Raw genomic sequence first — 16,648 nt, forward strand, 5'->3', positions numbered from 1 at the left:
TTAGGACCAAATCTTCGTTCCCTACAGAAAGCCCAAATAAAGGAGCTTTGCACAGCAGATCTCAGGGAGGTGTGTGCATGTGTGGGAATACCATTCCCCCTCCCCGCCCCGACATGTGCACCTCTTAAGTAGGGTGTTGGCCAGTGGACAGATCTGTTATGTTTAGAGCTTCACAGTCAACACACTCTGTTCGTAGTCCCCATAAGCATTCCTAGTACAGGTTGAGAATTCACGCAATGACAATGATCAGGACTACTGTCCTCTGGGGGTGACAATTACAGTCTTGCTATAATACCTAAACTTATCACCTAGGCCGTGCAGGAGGATTCAATAGTCCACAGCAGCAAATGCCATCATTAGATCAAATATTAAGAATAACTGACATGAGCACTTTCAATGACTGGATCTTAACATTAAAAGAAGTTTTTAACTCTTTTTATATTTGGATTTCTTTATTTTGATTACAGTAACAGAAAATTAATTTTCACCTTTTTATATATAAGAATGAACAATACTCAAAGCATTTACTTCCAACTTTCCTGGAGAGGAAAACTAGGGACTGCACCAAAGTCAAACTTTAGCTGAATGACCCTTTGCAGAAAAAGCATGATCTCCAGGCTTTTTCCCCCTAGGTCAATAAACAGCAGGCAAGATGAGATAAGAAAGACAGCCTCAATGTATCAGTTAAATTGTTACTAAATAGTCTGAGTTTACTAGAACTTGCAATTTGCAAACTATGCTTTTACAACTCTGAATAGAAACAATGTTGATGTCCCCTTGGAATTATTGTACTTTCCTGTATGCATTGGTGTTTTTCAAGGTTTCAATGCAACGTTTAATGTTGCATTATAATGAATGCATTTAAATTTACCTGAATGTCCTAGAGATTTTTCATTTTCCAGTAAATAAATAAACAGGACTTCCCCTCTTAATTGCACAGTTATTTACACTACGTTTCTTTCATATGTGAGGCTAACATGGTCCAGAGGAATAAGCTATGGGTGGACTGTCAAATGCCTGAGTTTAATTCAACCCCTGCAATCAAGTAGCTGTGTGGTCTTGAACAAGTTACTATACCTGCTAGCCTTAGACTTCCTACTGCACAGGGCTGTTGTGAGGATTAGTAAAGCACTATGCAAGTGCTAGGTATTGTATCAGAGAGCTGAATGTGAGTGTGACCAACCTGACTTTATGCAAGACTGGGAAATATTTGTTGCAAACTAAAGCTTATCAGGGAAATAAAAATAAAACAAAAAACAAACCCCAAGGAGAAGAGCTGATTTCATACCTAAGTTTGTCTTCCATTTATGTGTTTTCACACATTCCACCCTGGAATTGTTCTCTCTAACCTAATTACCCCTGCCCCCACCTCTCACTGTATTCATTTAGTAGAAGCTAGTATTTCAGTAATCAGTAGCCCTTTAAGACCCAGTCAATACATTCAAATAGAGATAAGAAGGTTCTAATAGCTTTCAAATCCACCAAGAAAATATAGCAGCATCAAGTTAGGCTAATGAGATGTGGCTGAAGGGTTCTTCCTCTTGGAAGAAAAGCTCAAGATTAAGCACTTTTTTGACCTTGAGATTCACAATTTAAGGGTAACACTGCAACACGAAGACAATTCGCTAGGTATCTGGAAAAAGAAAAGGAGTACTTGTGGCACCTTAGAGACTAACAAATTTATTTGAGCATAAGCTTTCGTGAGCTACAGCTCACTTCATCGGATGCATCAGATGCTGTTGCTCACGAAAGCTTATGCTCAAATAAATTTGTTAGTCTCTAAGGTGCCACAAGTACTCCTTTTCTTTTTGCGAATACAGACTAACACGGCTGCTACTCTGAAACCTGTTGTTATGCTAGGTATCTGGGAAATACTTTAGAGACAATACAAGAAAGTGGGGGAAGAGAGCATGAGTGGCCACTGATTAGAGACGAAGCAGCACAATTATAATACCTCTTTAAAATGTTCAGCTAAACTATTTTTACATACTGTAAATTGCTAAACAACAGAATCTCACAATACATGCAGCTGCTTTTCAAATGGAACCTACAGCAAAACCATGTTACCCAATACCAGAGCAAGCACCAATCAATCTCTTCACGTTACATGTGCATAAGAATGCTTACACTTTACTTAAAAGCTTCCCTTAAAAGGTTTCCCTTGTAACTTGGATATTTTATGTTTTTCAGTCACATTCCTCAGTTTAGGGCCTCCTAATCTTTTTAATGAACTAGCTCCCATTGTCATGGAAAAGTTTTATAATGATCCAAACTTGAGAAACTTACTCTGAGGAATGAAAAATTCCTCCCAATTTTGTTTTTCTACCCCCGACAAAGGCATTAAATGCCTATTTAACTCATTTTCTCCAGTTCCTTTGATTCTTCATGGGGCTGTCTCCTGCGTCTTTCAAAGCAGCTGTGGAAAAGAAAGAGGCACAACCCAGTGGTATTCCCAAGAGCAGAGTAGAGGCTCATGGGGTACAATATTGAACCAAACAACCTGGTTGCGGTGGAATTTTAGGCACAGGACTGTTATTAACATGCTATTGTGTGTATGAGCACTGGGCTCGCAGAGCCCGTTATACATGTGGAACTTTGCAGCCTAGCATGGCTCTAACCTGCGGGAATGGAAATCAGGGCAAACTCCAGAGCCTTTCATATAATCTATTCCTTGGACTCCCTTTTGGAGATGGTGCCTTGAAGCAAACAGCAGAACTCAGATTATGACTACTGAGAATCATCAGACTCTTCCCAAGATACCTGCATTGTTTCATAGAGTTCTAGGTTTATAAAAGGTTTAAGGTGTCTTCGTCCATCAGTCTCTATTGGGTTTTTTTCACTCCCTTCCATGGAAATTCTCCTTGACTTGGCAAATCTAGGAGTGGTAACTGAGTGAAAATGAACTTGAATGGGAATCCCTTCAAAGGGTCCTCAATACTGCATTCACAGAATTTAAGTGGTGCTTAGGATCCTGGTGGGACAAACCCGGTTCTCTGCCTGCCCTTCACCTTCACCCTGGAATATTGCTTGTATGAATTATACAAGCTAATTCTTACATGGGATCAAGAGTGGGACACTTACAAAAGGAAAAATACCATACTTCATGTTTTATAGTCAAATGAAAGTAACAAACATTTAGATTATATAACAAATCAGCAAAATCAAACAAATTCCAAATACCACTACCTCTGTCCTCAGCCTGCACTCAATTTGTCCTTACTCACGCCTTGATGAGGTATTGCAGAGGTTTGACATTAGCACAGGGTAGTTATTACATGACATTTTAATGCAAAAAGAACCAACGTGAGTTAAGGAAGGAGAGGAGAGGAGAGGAGAGGTGTTTAAGCCTTAACTTTTGAAATTCTTTGCATTTGTTCCAGCCTCAGAGTGCAGTTAGCTCTATTTGATAAGTGACTACATAAAGATGGCATCTCTTCTTACTCAACACATGGGTCTATTCTGGGTCATGTTTTCAAACTTTATTGACCTAAGTAAATTTTTGCGGCTTTTCATATTAGCAATGCAGAGCCAGTGGGATGGAATGAGTTGTGGATTCTATTCTATCTTGTTCCTCATCAAGACAATTGTTTACCAACTTTCAGTCAACTACATCTCACTGCATAGGTGTCAGTGAACTGTTATTACTGGTGATGACGCACAAGATGGAAACTTGCAGGGCTGGCAGACAAGTAAAAAGGCATTTTCCCTAACGATCAAGCACATTTGATACAGAAATCAGTGACAGACATGGACACAGAGCCCCACAATGTCACTCTTTGAAGAATCGCTTTAAACTGTGCTCGTTTTAGAATAAAAGAAATGTAGCGCTGGAATGGACCTCAAGAGGTCATCTAATTCAGCTCCCTGCGCTGAGGCAGGACCAAGCATGGGTGGCACGTAATGGAGGTTAGGGGAGGCTAAGCCTCCCAAACCTTGCACTGTCCAGGGAGATGGTGGCAATGGCAGATTACTGCATGGGCCTACAGGACCCCAGCCAATTTGGGGTTCCCAGAAAAATCTCCCCTCTCCATAGCCCGAGGCCTGGAGGAGCAAGTCTTGGGGCCACAGAGAGAGAGTGAGTGAGTGTGTGTGTGTGGGCTGAGAAGAGCAAGTGGGGGGGCAGGGCCATGAGGGAAGGTGCGGAACAGGGGAGGAGAGGCTCCAGGCTCAGAGTTCCAGCAAGGGCTGAAAGCTTCACCATGGTCCCTGCTGGGACTTAGGGCTTGACCCTGGACAAGCTCTCAGCCCCGGGCCTCCCATGGCCCTTACCAAGCTCTCAGCCATTCCCACCCCCCGCCCTGGCTGGGGCCACGTGGAGGGGCTGAGAGCAGCGAGTGGGGGCCTGGCCTCGGCTGGAAGAGGCAGGGCAGGGGGCTTCACCTGAAACCCATGAGAGCCAGTAAATCTAGACCACCCCAACAAGTGTTTGGCTAACCTATTCTTAAAAACCTACAATGACAGGGATTCCAAAACATCTCTCACTAACCAGTTCCTGTACTTAGCTATCCTTATAGTTAGAAGGTTTTTCCTAATATCTAACCTAATTCTCCATTGCGCCCATCACTTCTTTTCCTACCCTTGGTGGACATGTACGACAATTGATTACCGACCTCTTTGTAAAACCTTTAACATATTAGAAGACTATCAGGTCCACCCTGAGACATCTCTCTTTTCACAGTTTTTTCACCCTTTCCTCATACGTCAAGTTTTCTAAACTTATCATTTTTGCAGCTCTCCTCTGGACTCTCTCCAATTTGTCTACAACTTTCTTAAAGGATGGTGCTCAAAGTTGGACACAGTACTCCAGCTGAGACCTCACCAGTGCTGTGTAGAGTGGGACAATTATGTCCCATGTCTTACATACACCACTCCTGTAAACAGAGCTGTCCCTAGGGGGGTGCGGGGCCTGGTACAAATCAGCCCCCGCCGACTTGGGGGCCTGCTCTGCATCAGCAGCTGGGCAGAGCCCTGGGCATGCAGGGCAGCAGCTGGGACCCCAGGCCAGCAGCCGAGAGCCTGGAGGTGCTGCATCATCCCCCACACTCATAGTTCCTGCACCTATGTCTTCCGGGACCGATCACGGTGGCCAATCGCACTGGCCTGCGGGGTCCCCCAAAGCGCAGGGCCCAGTGCGATTGCCCTGATTCACCCTACCCAAGGGACTGCTCTGCCTGTTAATACACCCCAGAATATTAGCCTTTTTCATTGCATGAAAGTGTTGATCCATATTCACTTTATGATTCACTATCACCCCAAAATCCTTTTCAGCTTTGCTCAGCACATTAAAAGTAGACAGGATGAAAAGCAGTTTTCACCATTAATAAAGATATTTAACTGAAAATACAATTATGTACAACGGTTATTATGAGCCCAATACTGATGCCTGCCATTTACTGACCTCTGTGTGACACTGACAGAATGATACTCAAAAGCATTCCCATCCTGCTTTAACACTGACCTAAGAAATGAAATACCATCTTGCATGTTTAATATTTAAACAAACCGATTAAGTTCATTTTTGGATGGTTTCACCAATATTAACATAGGATGGAAACTAGTTCGGTATGTTATGCTGGAACTCCCACCTTGCCAGTCTCCAAATGAGGTCATTTTTTGGTGTCAGGAGTTTCACCAACTGAAGTTCAGAAATCCCCTTTGTAACTTATTTTATTTTCAAAAACTGTTCTAAGTTTGTTAAAGTAGAAGAAGGTTCCTCCCCCTAACGCTGAACTTTCAGAAACACCAAGCTGAAGGAGAGGAGTACAGTTTTCCTCTGTGAATGCAAAGAGATTTTGCCTATAGTGGTACAAACACAACATACGTTATGAAGGAACAAGGGTCTAGTTTTGTAAGTTAATGACTGCCCTCAGCCGCCACTGATGCCACTCAATGTGCCTGATTCTGCTTTTTACAGTTAACAGGAGTTTTGTCATTGACTTCACAGGGAAAAGGATTCAGTGCTAAGATTGACAACATGGATAAACACATGTATTGTACGAAAAGGCATAAAGAGGGGGGTTTCTCCTCCAATGTAACTTGTATTATTTGATAGCTCATAATTATTTTAATCTACCTTCAGCATTTATATAGCACCAATAACCAATGGTTTCACTGTTAAGGCACTGGACTGGGACTCCAATGACCTGGGTTCTAGCCCCAAATTTGCAACCAGCTTCCTGTGTGGTTTAGGTAAATCATTTCATTTTTCTGTACCTCATTTCCCCATTCGTAAAATGGGGATTTAATACAAACATCCCACTTCACAGGAATGTTCATGGTTATAAGGTGCACAGATACTACAGTGATAAGCACCACAAAAACGCCTATAAACAAATGATAAATCTATGCATAGATTTATTGGTTAAAAATATTCTTCTGTGTGTACCAATTTTGATAGTGTGCAATATGAGACAACAGGAATTAGCTCCTGTTCCTCATGTTAGTCCCCATTCACACACTTTGGGTGAAATCCTGGCCCAATGAAGTGAGTGGTAAGAAAACGACTCCCATTGACTTCTGTCAGGCCAGGATGTCACCCTGTGACAAAAAATCATTGTTGATGCTGTCTGAGCTAACTGGGTTTGTAGGGTAAATCCTCCACAGTTAATAGATTATTTCCCTTAACAGACCGTAGAAAGCACCTCTGGAAACATGACTATTGACTGTATCACACTGGCTGCTGCACATATACACTAAGTCCACACTGTTAAAAATCCTTGGGTTGAAATAAGTTACTGCAAATGCACCATAGCTGATTTTGAAACCACGACACTGCTACCATTTATTATCATCATTTTTACAAAATACCCAAAGTGATCAGATCATATGGTAGATTACTGGCTTGCCAAAGGTTATGTTTTAAATCAAAACCGTTTTTGAGTTATACAAGTGCCAAAAATATCTTGAACCAACCATTTTTTTAAAATCAACCCCTGTCCAACAAAACAGTTGTATAATTTAAAACAGAACCAAAAGTTTGTGTTGGAAATTGTTTAAAAACCAACCCTCCAAATCATGTTTGAGCAGAAGCCTTGTATGGCAAGATTTAGCCTGGGGCAATTTGGTGCCAAGGTATAGACTCCCGCTATGGGTTTATAATGGAAATACTGACACAACCTTAACTATAGTGATGCAAATGTGCCCCTAAAACACTGTATTTGTTTTTATTAATAGAAGTGGTAGTGTTTACATTTGCAGGTATCTTACACTTCAGCATCAATGAATACTGAGTAGAATGAGTAAAGTCTTGGATGTAAGGGTCAGAAATTCCCAAACAGGTGAATGAGACAAAAGGTGAAAGTCCTCAATTATGAAAACAAGAAGTTCAAATAAATAAATGAGGGAAAGGGAGGGAAAATAACAAAACTAAGAAAATATAAGCAAGCTTTAAGTTGGAATGGTTCAAATAACTTCAAATTATGGCTACTAAATTAAAGACAGAAGAAAACACAGTTACTAATTAAATAGCAAGCATTAAAGCTTTATGGTTTTGTATTAAAAATAAAAACAAAACAAAAAGGAAAAGCTTTTAAAAATAAGACTTGCGTTTACCAGGCCACCAAACTGCATGGACTACTAAAGAAACTAACAAAGGCAATACTGAGACATTAAGACACACACACACTCCATACATGTGCAACCTGACTTTTCAATACACTGCCTTTTCTCTCTCTCTCTCTCTCTCTCTCTCTCTCAAAAAAGCATCTCCTAAACATTTCCATTCATATAAAGCTTTATAGAAAAGTTTCTTAAAATGGTATTGTCTTATATATTTCTTCTTTGTTACATACGCTTGTGTATCCTTGTCATTGTCAGAGGAAGGAGTTTGACATTGTTTTTTTTATTTTTAAGAGGAGGTGCTTTCTTTTTCTCAGAACAGAGATTACATTCCTTACCATTAAGAAAAGGAGTACTTGTGGCACCTTAGAGGCTAACAAATTTATTTGAGCATACGCTTTCGTGAGCTACAGCTCACTTCATCGGATGCATTTCCACTGAATACATCCGATGAAGTGAGCTGTAGCTCACGAAAGCGTATGCTCAAATAAATTTGTTAGTCTCTAAGATGCCACAAGTACTCTTTTTCTTTTTGCAAATACAGACTAACATGGCTGCTACTCTGAAACCATTCCTTACCATTAGATTTCCTCCACTTGTATAAAAAATTTGATGCTTCCACCAACTCCCTCCAGGCTTAAAAAGATAAGGGTTGGCACTAAACTTAAAAGTTTTTTGCTCCTGTAACAAAAATTAAGGCTCATGTTTTATTTCCTTTTATTCCCCATCCCACTTTTACCTATTGAAACCCCAACCCTTAACCTCCAGGTTGTGATTCTACTCTGAAACCAACAGAAGAATGTGAGGGCTATTTTGGATCAGGCTCTTCTACCGATTCACAAGGCTCAGGTGGCAGCTTTCCAAATTGTGAACTGGACAGACAGGTTTTTAAAATCTGATTAGCAATTGCAGCCAAAGTTTCAAGACAATTTAACATCTTCTGAAAGATCACTAGTAATTTTGAACCAAATGAGGAATGAGTTATTACCAACACTAAGTCCTTGCTTTCTACATGTGTTAAAATGGACTAGGTGGTTAATTTCCTCATTAAAGGAAGCCACAAAAGCAAGAACAACAAAAAATTCTCAATTCTGAATGGCTACAGTTTGTAACATTAAAAAGGCATCTGGTACCTGTAGCAAATCTAGCCACACAGACATTGCTGACCACACCCTAGCATTAATTTAAATTGGACCGCTTCCCAAAAAGTAATTAACATCTTGTGAAAAAAAAGCCAGTGTGAAAGGCAAAGAGGTAATTTTTAAAAAATTCACTGCATTAAGATCCAGATTGGTTTGGGGGAGTAAGTAGGAGGAAGGGAGTGGAGAAGGGCGTTTGAGTAATATATGCTAACACTGTTCTAGATGTGTTATTACAGCTGTAATTTCTGACTTTGTACAAATTGTACACGTAGGTTTAGACACATGAAAAAGTAATACACTCAGAGACATAAAACACCTAGGTATAAAATATAAAGCAGTGTAGTAGTTACTAAAATTACATGCTCTCTTATTGCTACAGTGATTTTTGCTCTTTTTTCTTTTTACTGTACCACATGTTGTTCTAAGCATATAATTTGCATAAATTATTCAAGTTTAAGAAAAAATCCACACATCTTCACTTTAAGCTACTTATATAGTTAATATAAAATAAAAAGGTTCTAAGATATCTCTTTATTAAAAGAGAGATAAAAATGTCATTTGAAACTGGAATTCAGTGACCAAATCCAAGGGTGGTATACACTTTATCATTCTTGTAGTATTATGCCCACGCAGGATAGCGGAGTTTGGTGGGGTGTTTGGCCCAGTCTACAGATGGTCAGCAGACCTGCATGATGCCTATGTGTTTGCTTTTGTTCTGTTTTTGACTTTTGTGAAAAGGACTATGAATGACCAAAGACTAACATTTATAATTTGTAGCAAAATTTGGTTTATGTAGAAACAAGCCATGTTTTGCATTTGGATAGAGATTTAAATGAATTAAAGCTAAAAATTAAAAAGCATGATGCTGCAACATCTGGTCACTTGTTGAAGACCTCACTTTTAAAGTGGTTAAGTTTGCACAATTTGTACTTTTTTTTTGTTTTTTTGTTTTTTACTAAACAGTATTTTTCCTTCTTTTATAAACCAGAAAAACTAAACTACAGATAAATTTTCCCTACCTTGAGCTAATGCTGCAGATAGGGTTGACAAAGCTGTACAGCGCAATCAAACATACTTACATCTTAGCTCATTGTACAGGTACAGCCATAATCAAGGCACAAAGATCTTCTACAAGTTATTTTTTCAATAAAGTTGTACAAAATAATACATTTTACAGTCTGTACAAGAATAATAATCCAGCAGTAAAATAAAAAAATGAGGGCAGGGGAGAAGAAAAAGAAGGGAAAGACCGTGAGGACTAAAGTCCAGATAATGATTTTTATAGCAGACAGGATCATCAGTGGACAAACGGAAAACAGTGTGTGGTTAACTCTTTCTGCAATCACAGGCCATATGCAGTTCAATTCATAACGTCCATGGTCATCTTAAGACCACCAAGACTGGATTTAAAAATACCCTTCTGAAAGGTAGCGGTTAGTTTTTGCACTGTCTAGGTCTGTTGTAGAATTGTCAGTATTTCCGTTCAAAGCCACATTACAGTCAGAGAACCAAACTCAAGTGTCTGTCTTCAAACTTGGTCTGTGACTTGGCACCTTCTTTTGTCTGATGCAGTGAATGGATACAAAGTTGAAATCATGGGTTATATCATTATGCCCACAACAGTGCTAAATTACCTAAGGTTTTCTCTCCCCATTTTTTTGTTTACTTTTTTAATTTTATCCCCAATCCTTGCAGGTGCTCCACATTCAGAGCCTTTAATTAATTAATTAATTAATTAACTTTGTTAACAACAGTGTTAGGGAACCCACCATGAAAATGGCCTTTAAGTTTTAGGTGCCATCTCAAACTGTCTGAGGGGGACACAAGCAAGCTTAGAAGTGCTGCTATTGTCCAGCAAGGAGAAAAAGTTGAGGGGTGCAAATCAGAGGGAGACTGCAACAGTTCTCTTCCACCCTATGTGGGCAAAGGTTTTTTTTGTTTCTTTTTTGTTTTTCTTTTTTTTTTTTTTTTTTAATAAGGAATAAGGAGTCCAAAACACAGAAAAAAGTGCTCTCCATCACAACAACTCATATTGGCGAAGGTGCATCCGTTGAATAATGTCCCGACAGTCATTGAAAACCCTCCGGATGTTTTCTGTATCCACTGCACAGGTGAAGTGAGGATAGCAGTAATGTCTTCCATCTCCACTTGCTGTGCTGATTCTCTGTAGAAATAATACAGAGAAATTGTGTGTCAAAATAAAATTGTCTGGAAAAATTATGCTCTCAAGCCTCAGCTGAATGTTGGCGAGGATATTACGTAAGTTCTAAGACAGGGGTTCTCCAACTTCATTGCGCCACAACCCCCTTCTACACAGTTACTACACAACCACAGAAGGGGGGGGCCTGAAGTCTGAGCCTGCCCTAGGCCCGCTGCATGGATGGTGGGGGCCAAAGCCGAAGCCCAAGGGCTTCAGCCCCAGGCAGGGGGCCTGTAACCTGAGCTCCACTGCCCAGAGCTGAAGCCCTCAGGTTTCGGCCCAGGACTGCAGCAAGTCTAAGTCAGCCCTGGCAACCCCATTAAAATGGGGTTGCAACCCACTTTGGGGTCCTGACCCACAGTTTGAGAACTGCTGTTCTAAGATGAAATCTGGAGCCCATTGAAGTCAGTGGCAAAACTCCCATTGACTTCAGTGGGATCAGGTTTTCACCCCAAGGATTTAACTTGAGGGGAACAGGGTTGCATGTGGAAAAATTGAGTATTTGGAAACTTGGGAACTGAACTGTAACTACAGAGATAAGAGAACTTCACTGATTCACATTAATGGGGAAATTTATGTGCAGGTGGGACAGAACTGGCCCACACAACTCCCATAGTGAACTTCCCCCTCCAGAATGCTGGATTTTGCCTGCGTGTGAATCTTCAGCCCCTCTTCACAAACTACACACAGTCTCTCAGTATTTTTTTTGGCTCTGGTATAGATGAGTCCCAATTTTTATTGCAATGCTCAGTATCCCTAATAATAATGACACCCAATTCAGGTAGGTTTCAGAGTAGCAGCCGTGTTAGTCTGTATTCGCAAAAAGAAAAGGAGTACTTGTGGCACCTTAGAGACTAACAAATTTATTTGAGCATAAGCTTTCGTGAGCTACAGCTCACTTCATTGGATGCATTATTGTACAAATACTTAAACAATTGTTACTACAACTAATCAGCTGGCTAATGAGATGATGGGAACGATACAGGAAAATATTTATATTCAGCAGATAATATATTGATTTGAACCACAACTTCCTTTAGAAGTGACGTAGTGGATGAAATCTTGGCTCCCATTGAAGTCAATGTGAGTTTTGCTACTGAGGTCAGTGGGGTTAGGGATTCACCCATTATCTCCCATTTGAGAATTATGGATTCTCCACAATTATTCTAATCATTTAACTGTGTATCTTGTTAAACAAATATATGAAAAGTAACTAAAAAACCCAACATCTTTTAAACCTCTATTTGGGTATATTATATAGCACACAGGTTAAATATAAGCTACTGTAAGAGCAGGCAAACAGTTCTGCAATATTAAAACACAGTTAAGTGTATGACAGAAAAACATACATAGAAAAAGGAAAATACTTACAAGAAACTCATCTCTAATAAAATACTTGGCCCTTGTAACTCTGGGATCCTCACCAGGCTCTGGTGTTGCTAGTTAATAATAAATAAATAAATAATACAATAAGCATTTGTTAAAGTAGGAGTTTCATAGTAATGATTCTGAAAATCATAACTTACCCACTGACTATCAACTTTATGAACTAGTCTTTGTTTTCTGCTCAGTTGCAATAGAAACAATTTTCTTAACATAAAATATTATAGTTCTAGTCTCTAATATGGTATCTAAAACAACAAGACTCCAGGAAAGCAACAAAACATGATGGTGCCCATAATGTCAGGAACATGTCAGAATTTAAGGAAATATTAGTGCAAATATGAGCTTCTGTTAGAAACTTACAGGTAACCTGCATAACCACATGTCCCCTAATGCCATTGACTGGGTTGAGTTGAACTACTCTGGTTGCAGATAAAGGAAGGCTGATGGGCATTAAAGAGAATGAATTTGTAACAAGTATATTTATTTGATAAGTAACCACATAATATGAGATGGAAACTTCCTTAGAGAGTCTTTTTATTTATTTATTTATTTTTTAAAAAGGATCATTACTGACCGCACTTAGTTATTCTAACTTCTTTCTACCTACCACACCTGGGATAAGGGACAAAATGAACCTTCAGTGCTGTCACACACAGCAAGGGTGTTCCCATGGAATCTTGCACCTCAAAGGACACTGCTGCACCCCACCACTGCACTGAGGCTGCAGTGGAGTCCAGCAACGAAGTGCGTAATAAAACGCTAGTATGCTGAGATGCCTCTGTGTATGTCCAACAGATAATGTCCTCTACTGGGACTGAAGAGGCATTTAAATGACAATTTGTCCGAAAAGTATTGAACATTCTTTCAAAGCTGGAAATTTGCTTGCTTTAAAGTTTATCTGAAACTTCCAATAAATGTTACGTACACAATTAACATATACTATAGTCCAAGGAAGTGGTACTTTGATGATACTGGTTTATTAAAAAGATGAGAACAATGCTCTTACCATCCTCTGGTGTAGTGTAGCGAGCAAATTCTGGAAAGTAGTCTTCAATTTTAGATTTCCCTGCTAAAACTTTCTCTGCTAGCAAATCCTGTTTATTCAGGAAAAGAATTACTGAAATGGTCCGTAGCCACCTAAAGAATATTGAAGCCAAATATTGTTAGAATGTATGGCTGAGCTTAAACACCACCAACAAAAAACATAATGCACTACACTTTAGAGAAGTGGTTTTCAACCTGTGGTCCGCAGACCTCTGCAGGTCCACAGACTATGTCTAAGATTTCCAAAGGGGTCCGCACCTCAATTTGAAATATTTTAGGGATCTGCAAATAAAAAAAGGTTGAAAACCACTGCTTTAGAGAATATATTCATATTCTGTACTATCACAGTTTCTCTTAAGCTTATTTTATTTTTTTCCAATTTTATGACTACCATTTTTCCAATACCGTGTAGTTTTCTTCCATTAGATTTTAATACTGTATGTTAGTATTCCATATAGCAAGTTTACAGTGGAGATCAAAGGTAAATGATTGAATGGGCCATGTCAGAAACAGAAATGGTGCACTTTGTACCAAAGATTAACTTTATCAATATAACACAGTGTTACTAATGCATGTGAAATTAATGATGAAACTTCAATTCATGGACCTGTTGTTCCAGATACTCTTGAAGAGGTTTAGTGCTTCTTGAAGCCGATTGGTCTGATTGTCCTCTCGTATAACCATGTTGTAGCTACTGCTAGCCACCACAAATATGATAGCAGTCACATCTAAATCAAGAAACACCCAGTAGTTAACATCAAGATCCCAAACATTTTTGACTAGATCTAGCTTTACAAAATTATGTGCACAAAAGAAATGCTTCACACACAACTTATATACAGACACCTTGGGGGGGAGGGGGAGGGAATGCAGCAGCTGTACAAAACTCACACACATTAGGTTCAGGACACAGAGGACTATGGACAATTTAAACTACAGGGGGAATTTACGAAAGACTAGATTACTCAAAATGAATTTTGGCCAGGACACAAAAAAAGTGTTAACAGTCCAGCTATCGAGAAAAGTACGGAGAACTTTTAAGTGCCATTCTAGAGCAAGGAGCTTTCCCCAGCAAGGTGGTTAGCATTTTCCTGGTCAATTTAGACAGGGCCTAACACATTCTATACGATTATTTTAAAAGCTGTCCTACAGAAATACACGGGTGCCTAAGAAGGTGCAACAATTTCAAAACTCAGTGGAAAACGTTATGAGCAGTGCCACTCCAGACCTCAATTTTACAACTTATCCAAAAGACAGAACCTCCAAAGGGCTCCCTAACACCATACTGTGGCAATGGTTCACTCTTAACTTGGAAGAGTGGCATCTCCTGGGTCAGGAACATAGCTTCTCTTACACACAATAATGTGGCATTCTAATTTGATCATCCGTATTTATGCTGTACCTCTCCAGAAGACATGTAGCGCTTCACTTGTTAAGACAGAACAGACAGAGTTTGGAAATTCATGGGCAAATCACAAAAAGGAGAACTTATTAAATGACAGCAGGAAGTATGGGGCAGCAGGAAGTTTGGATAAACTATTTTAATTTACCCAGCTTGCTTTCCTTCCCACCCAAATTTTCACTCAAGACATTCAAAACAGTTACAATAGATTACATGATGATACAAATTCCAGCCAATCTGTCTGTTCAAAGAGATATCTTATGATTCCAGACAACTAAAGAGGACAGGAGTTAAATATCATGTGCTGTTATTTACATTAAAATATTGCAATGAACTTCTATTTTTTAAATTTTATAAAAAAAAATAAATCCCAAATCTTACCATTGAAACATTGGATCCATTTTCGGCGTTCATCTCGCTGCCCTCCAACATCAAACATGCTAAAGAGGAAAAACTCTTAGTCACTTACTGTACAAAAACACCGCTGCTCTCCTGACTCGGACATACAGTATTTAAAATAAGGGTAAATGCTGTATGTGAACAGAGCATGTAAACAACCTCAGGACTCCCCATTTTTTAGAACCTAATGAGACAAAGGACTGCCAGAACTTGCAGGTAGGAGTAACAGCCTATTTGTCAGTGCAAAGAGGCTTTCACCCCAAAAAGTAATGATGTACTTTTAGGGCTACATGAAAAGTTAGTGTGTGGCAAGCTGGTGTGTAAATCTACGAAACGCAAGACAACTGCACATGAACTGTTGTCCATGTGGATAGACTCTCTGCGGCACACTAAAAGTTTTACAGTTCTATTTAAAATAGCAGTACATCACAGCACACTATCAAACTTTTAATACGTGGTAGCAGGATCACACAGTGACTTAGTGAGTTATACATTCATACCTGGCTTGCCGCCCACCAAGTTTTATGTAGACAAGCCCATTCCCTCTTTTGCATTAAAAAGACAAGAAAAGCTAGAATTGCTGAAGCATATCACAGGGTTCTTATTTGTCCTCACTGATCAAAGAGACATTTAATAAAACTACTACAATGAGAGGTTTCCTGACACAGATACTGTAGATCTAGGTTCAACAATATCAGACTGATATTTAAAAGTCAGCATTTTTGGGTCAAGGCCATCAAACAACCATTAAGCACAAGCTCTTATAAACTGGAAAAGGGCAAAAAGTGTGCACCTTCTGTTACTCTGATATACACACAGATTTTGGACGGCTTTGTCAGTACACTGATTTTAAACTTTTGTTATATATGGAACATGACAGACCTGAAAGAAAAGGAGGCATAGAAGCAGTTCAAAGAAAAGTTTCTCTGTTCTTTTATATTTAGATAAAACTGGTTGACAGACACTCTCCAAGAGATAATATGAAAGGCAACAGAAGAAGAGGAAAAGGAAAACTATAGGAAACCAAAACAGAATTAAAAAGGCAAGCAGAGTACAGACCAACTCCAGAGTTTAAATTAGAGATTAGGTCATAAAATGAAGAGATTCGGGAAAAAGAATCTAGGTAACAGCGCAGATAATACAAAAAGGCCTGTGGCAGTGAGTCTCAGAGCCTGGGTCAGGTGACTTGCTATTGCAGGGAGGCTTACGCTGTGGAGCCACAAATAGCGGTGTAGATGTTTGGGCTTGGGTTGGAGCCCAGGCTCTGAAACCCGGTGAGGGTCAGGGTCCCAGAGCCCGGGCTCCATTTTAAGCCCAAACATCTACACTGCAATTTTATGGCCCCGCAACCTGAGCCCCACGAGCCCGAGTCAACTGACACAGGCCAGCCATGGGCATTTTATTGCAGTGTAGACAGACTCCTAGTGCTGAAGCAAATATAAGATCCCAGAGAACAATTTTAGGTCCCAATCTTAAAAGTGAGATATGTTTAGGCTGGCCCCATAGCCTACACCAAGT

At 39.6% G+C, this 16,648-nt stretch overlaps 1 protein-coding gene and 1 long non-coding RNA gene across 9 annotated transcripts in view; one reads left to right on the top strand and one right to left on the bottom strand.

Moving 5' to 3' along the window:
• The first annotated feature begins 412 nt into the window (after positions 1-412).
• LOC122456538 lies at positions 413-7,678 on the top strand. Its single transcript, XR_006275476.1, has 2 exons — positions 413-1,629; positions 1,861-7,678. It is a non-coding gene; the product is annotated as an uncharacterized LOC122456538 (long non-coding RNA).
• The window catches only part of GNAS (GNAS complex locus), a 276,404-nt gene continuing 266,508 nt past the window's right edge, over positions 6,753-16,648 (bottom strand). For 7 of the 8 annotated variants that reach the window (XM_038369574.2, XM_038369571.2, XM_038369572.2 and 4 more), the window contains 5 exons: positions 15,113-15,171; positions 13,937-14,057; positions 13,292-13,422; positions 12,271-12,338; positions 9,467-10,863 (listed from right to left, as the gene is read on the bottom strand). In XM_038369574.2, the coding sequence (XP_038225502.2) occupies positions 10,717-10,863; positions 12,271-12,338; positions 13,292-13,422; positions 13,937-14,057; positions 15,113-15,171 (526 nt within the window). In that variant the 3' untranslated portion in view covers positions 9,467-10,716. Of the gene's footprint in view, positions 10,864-12,270; positions 12,339-13,291; positions 13,423-13,936; positions 14,058-15,112; positions 15,172-16,648 lie in introns of all 8 variants that reach the window. The other variant, XM_043496122.1, reaches the window with a different exon arrangement.

Source organism: Dermochelys coriacea, chromosome 13 (assembly GCF_009764565.3).
Source record: "Dermochelys coriacea isolate rDerCor1 chromosome 13, rDerCor1.pri.v4, whole genome shotgun sequence".
NCBI lineage: Eukaryota > Metazoa > Chordata > Testudines > Dermochelyidae > Dermochelys > Dermochelys coriacea.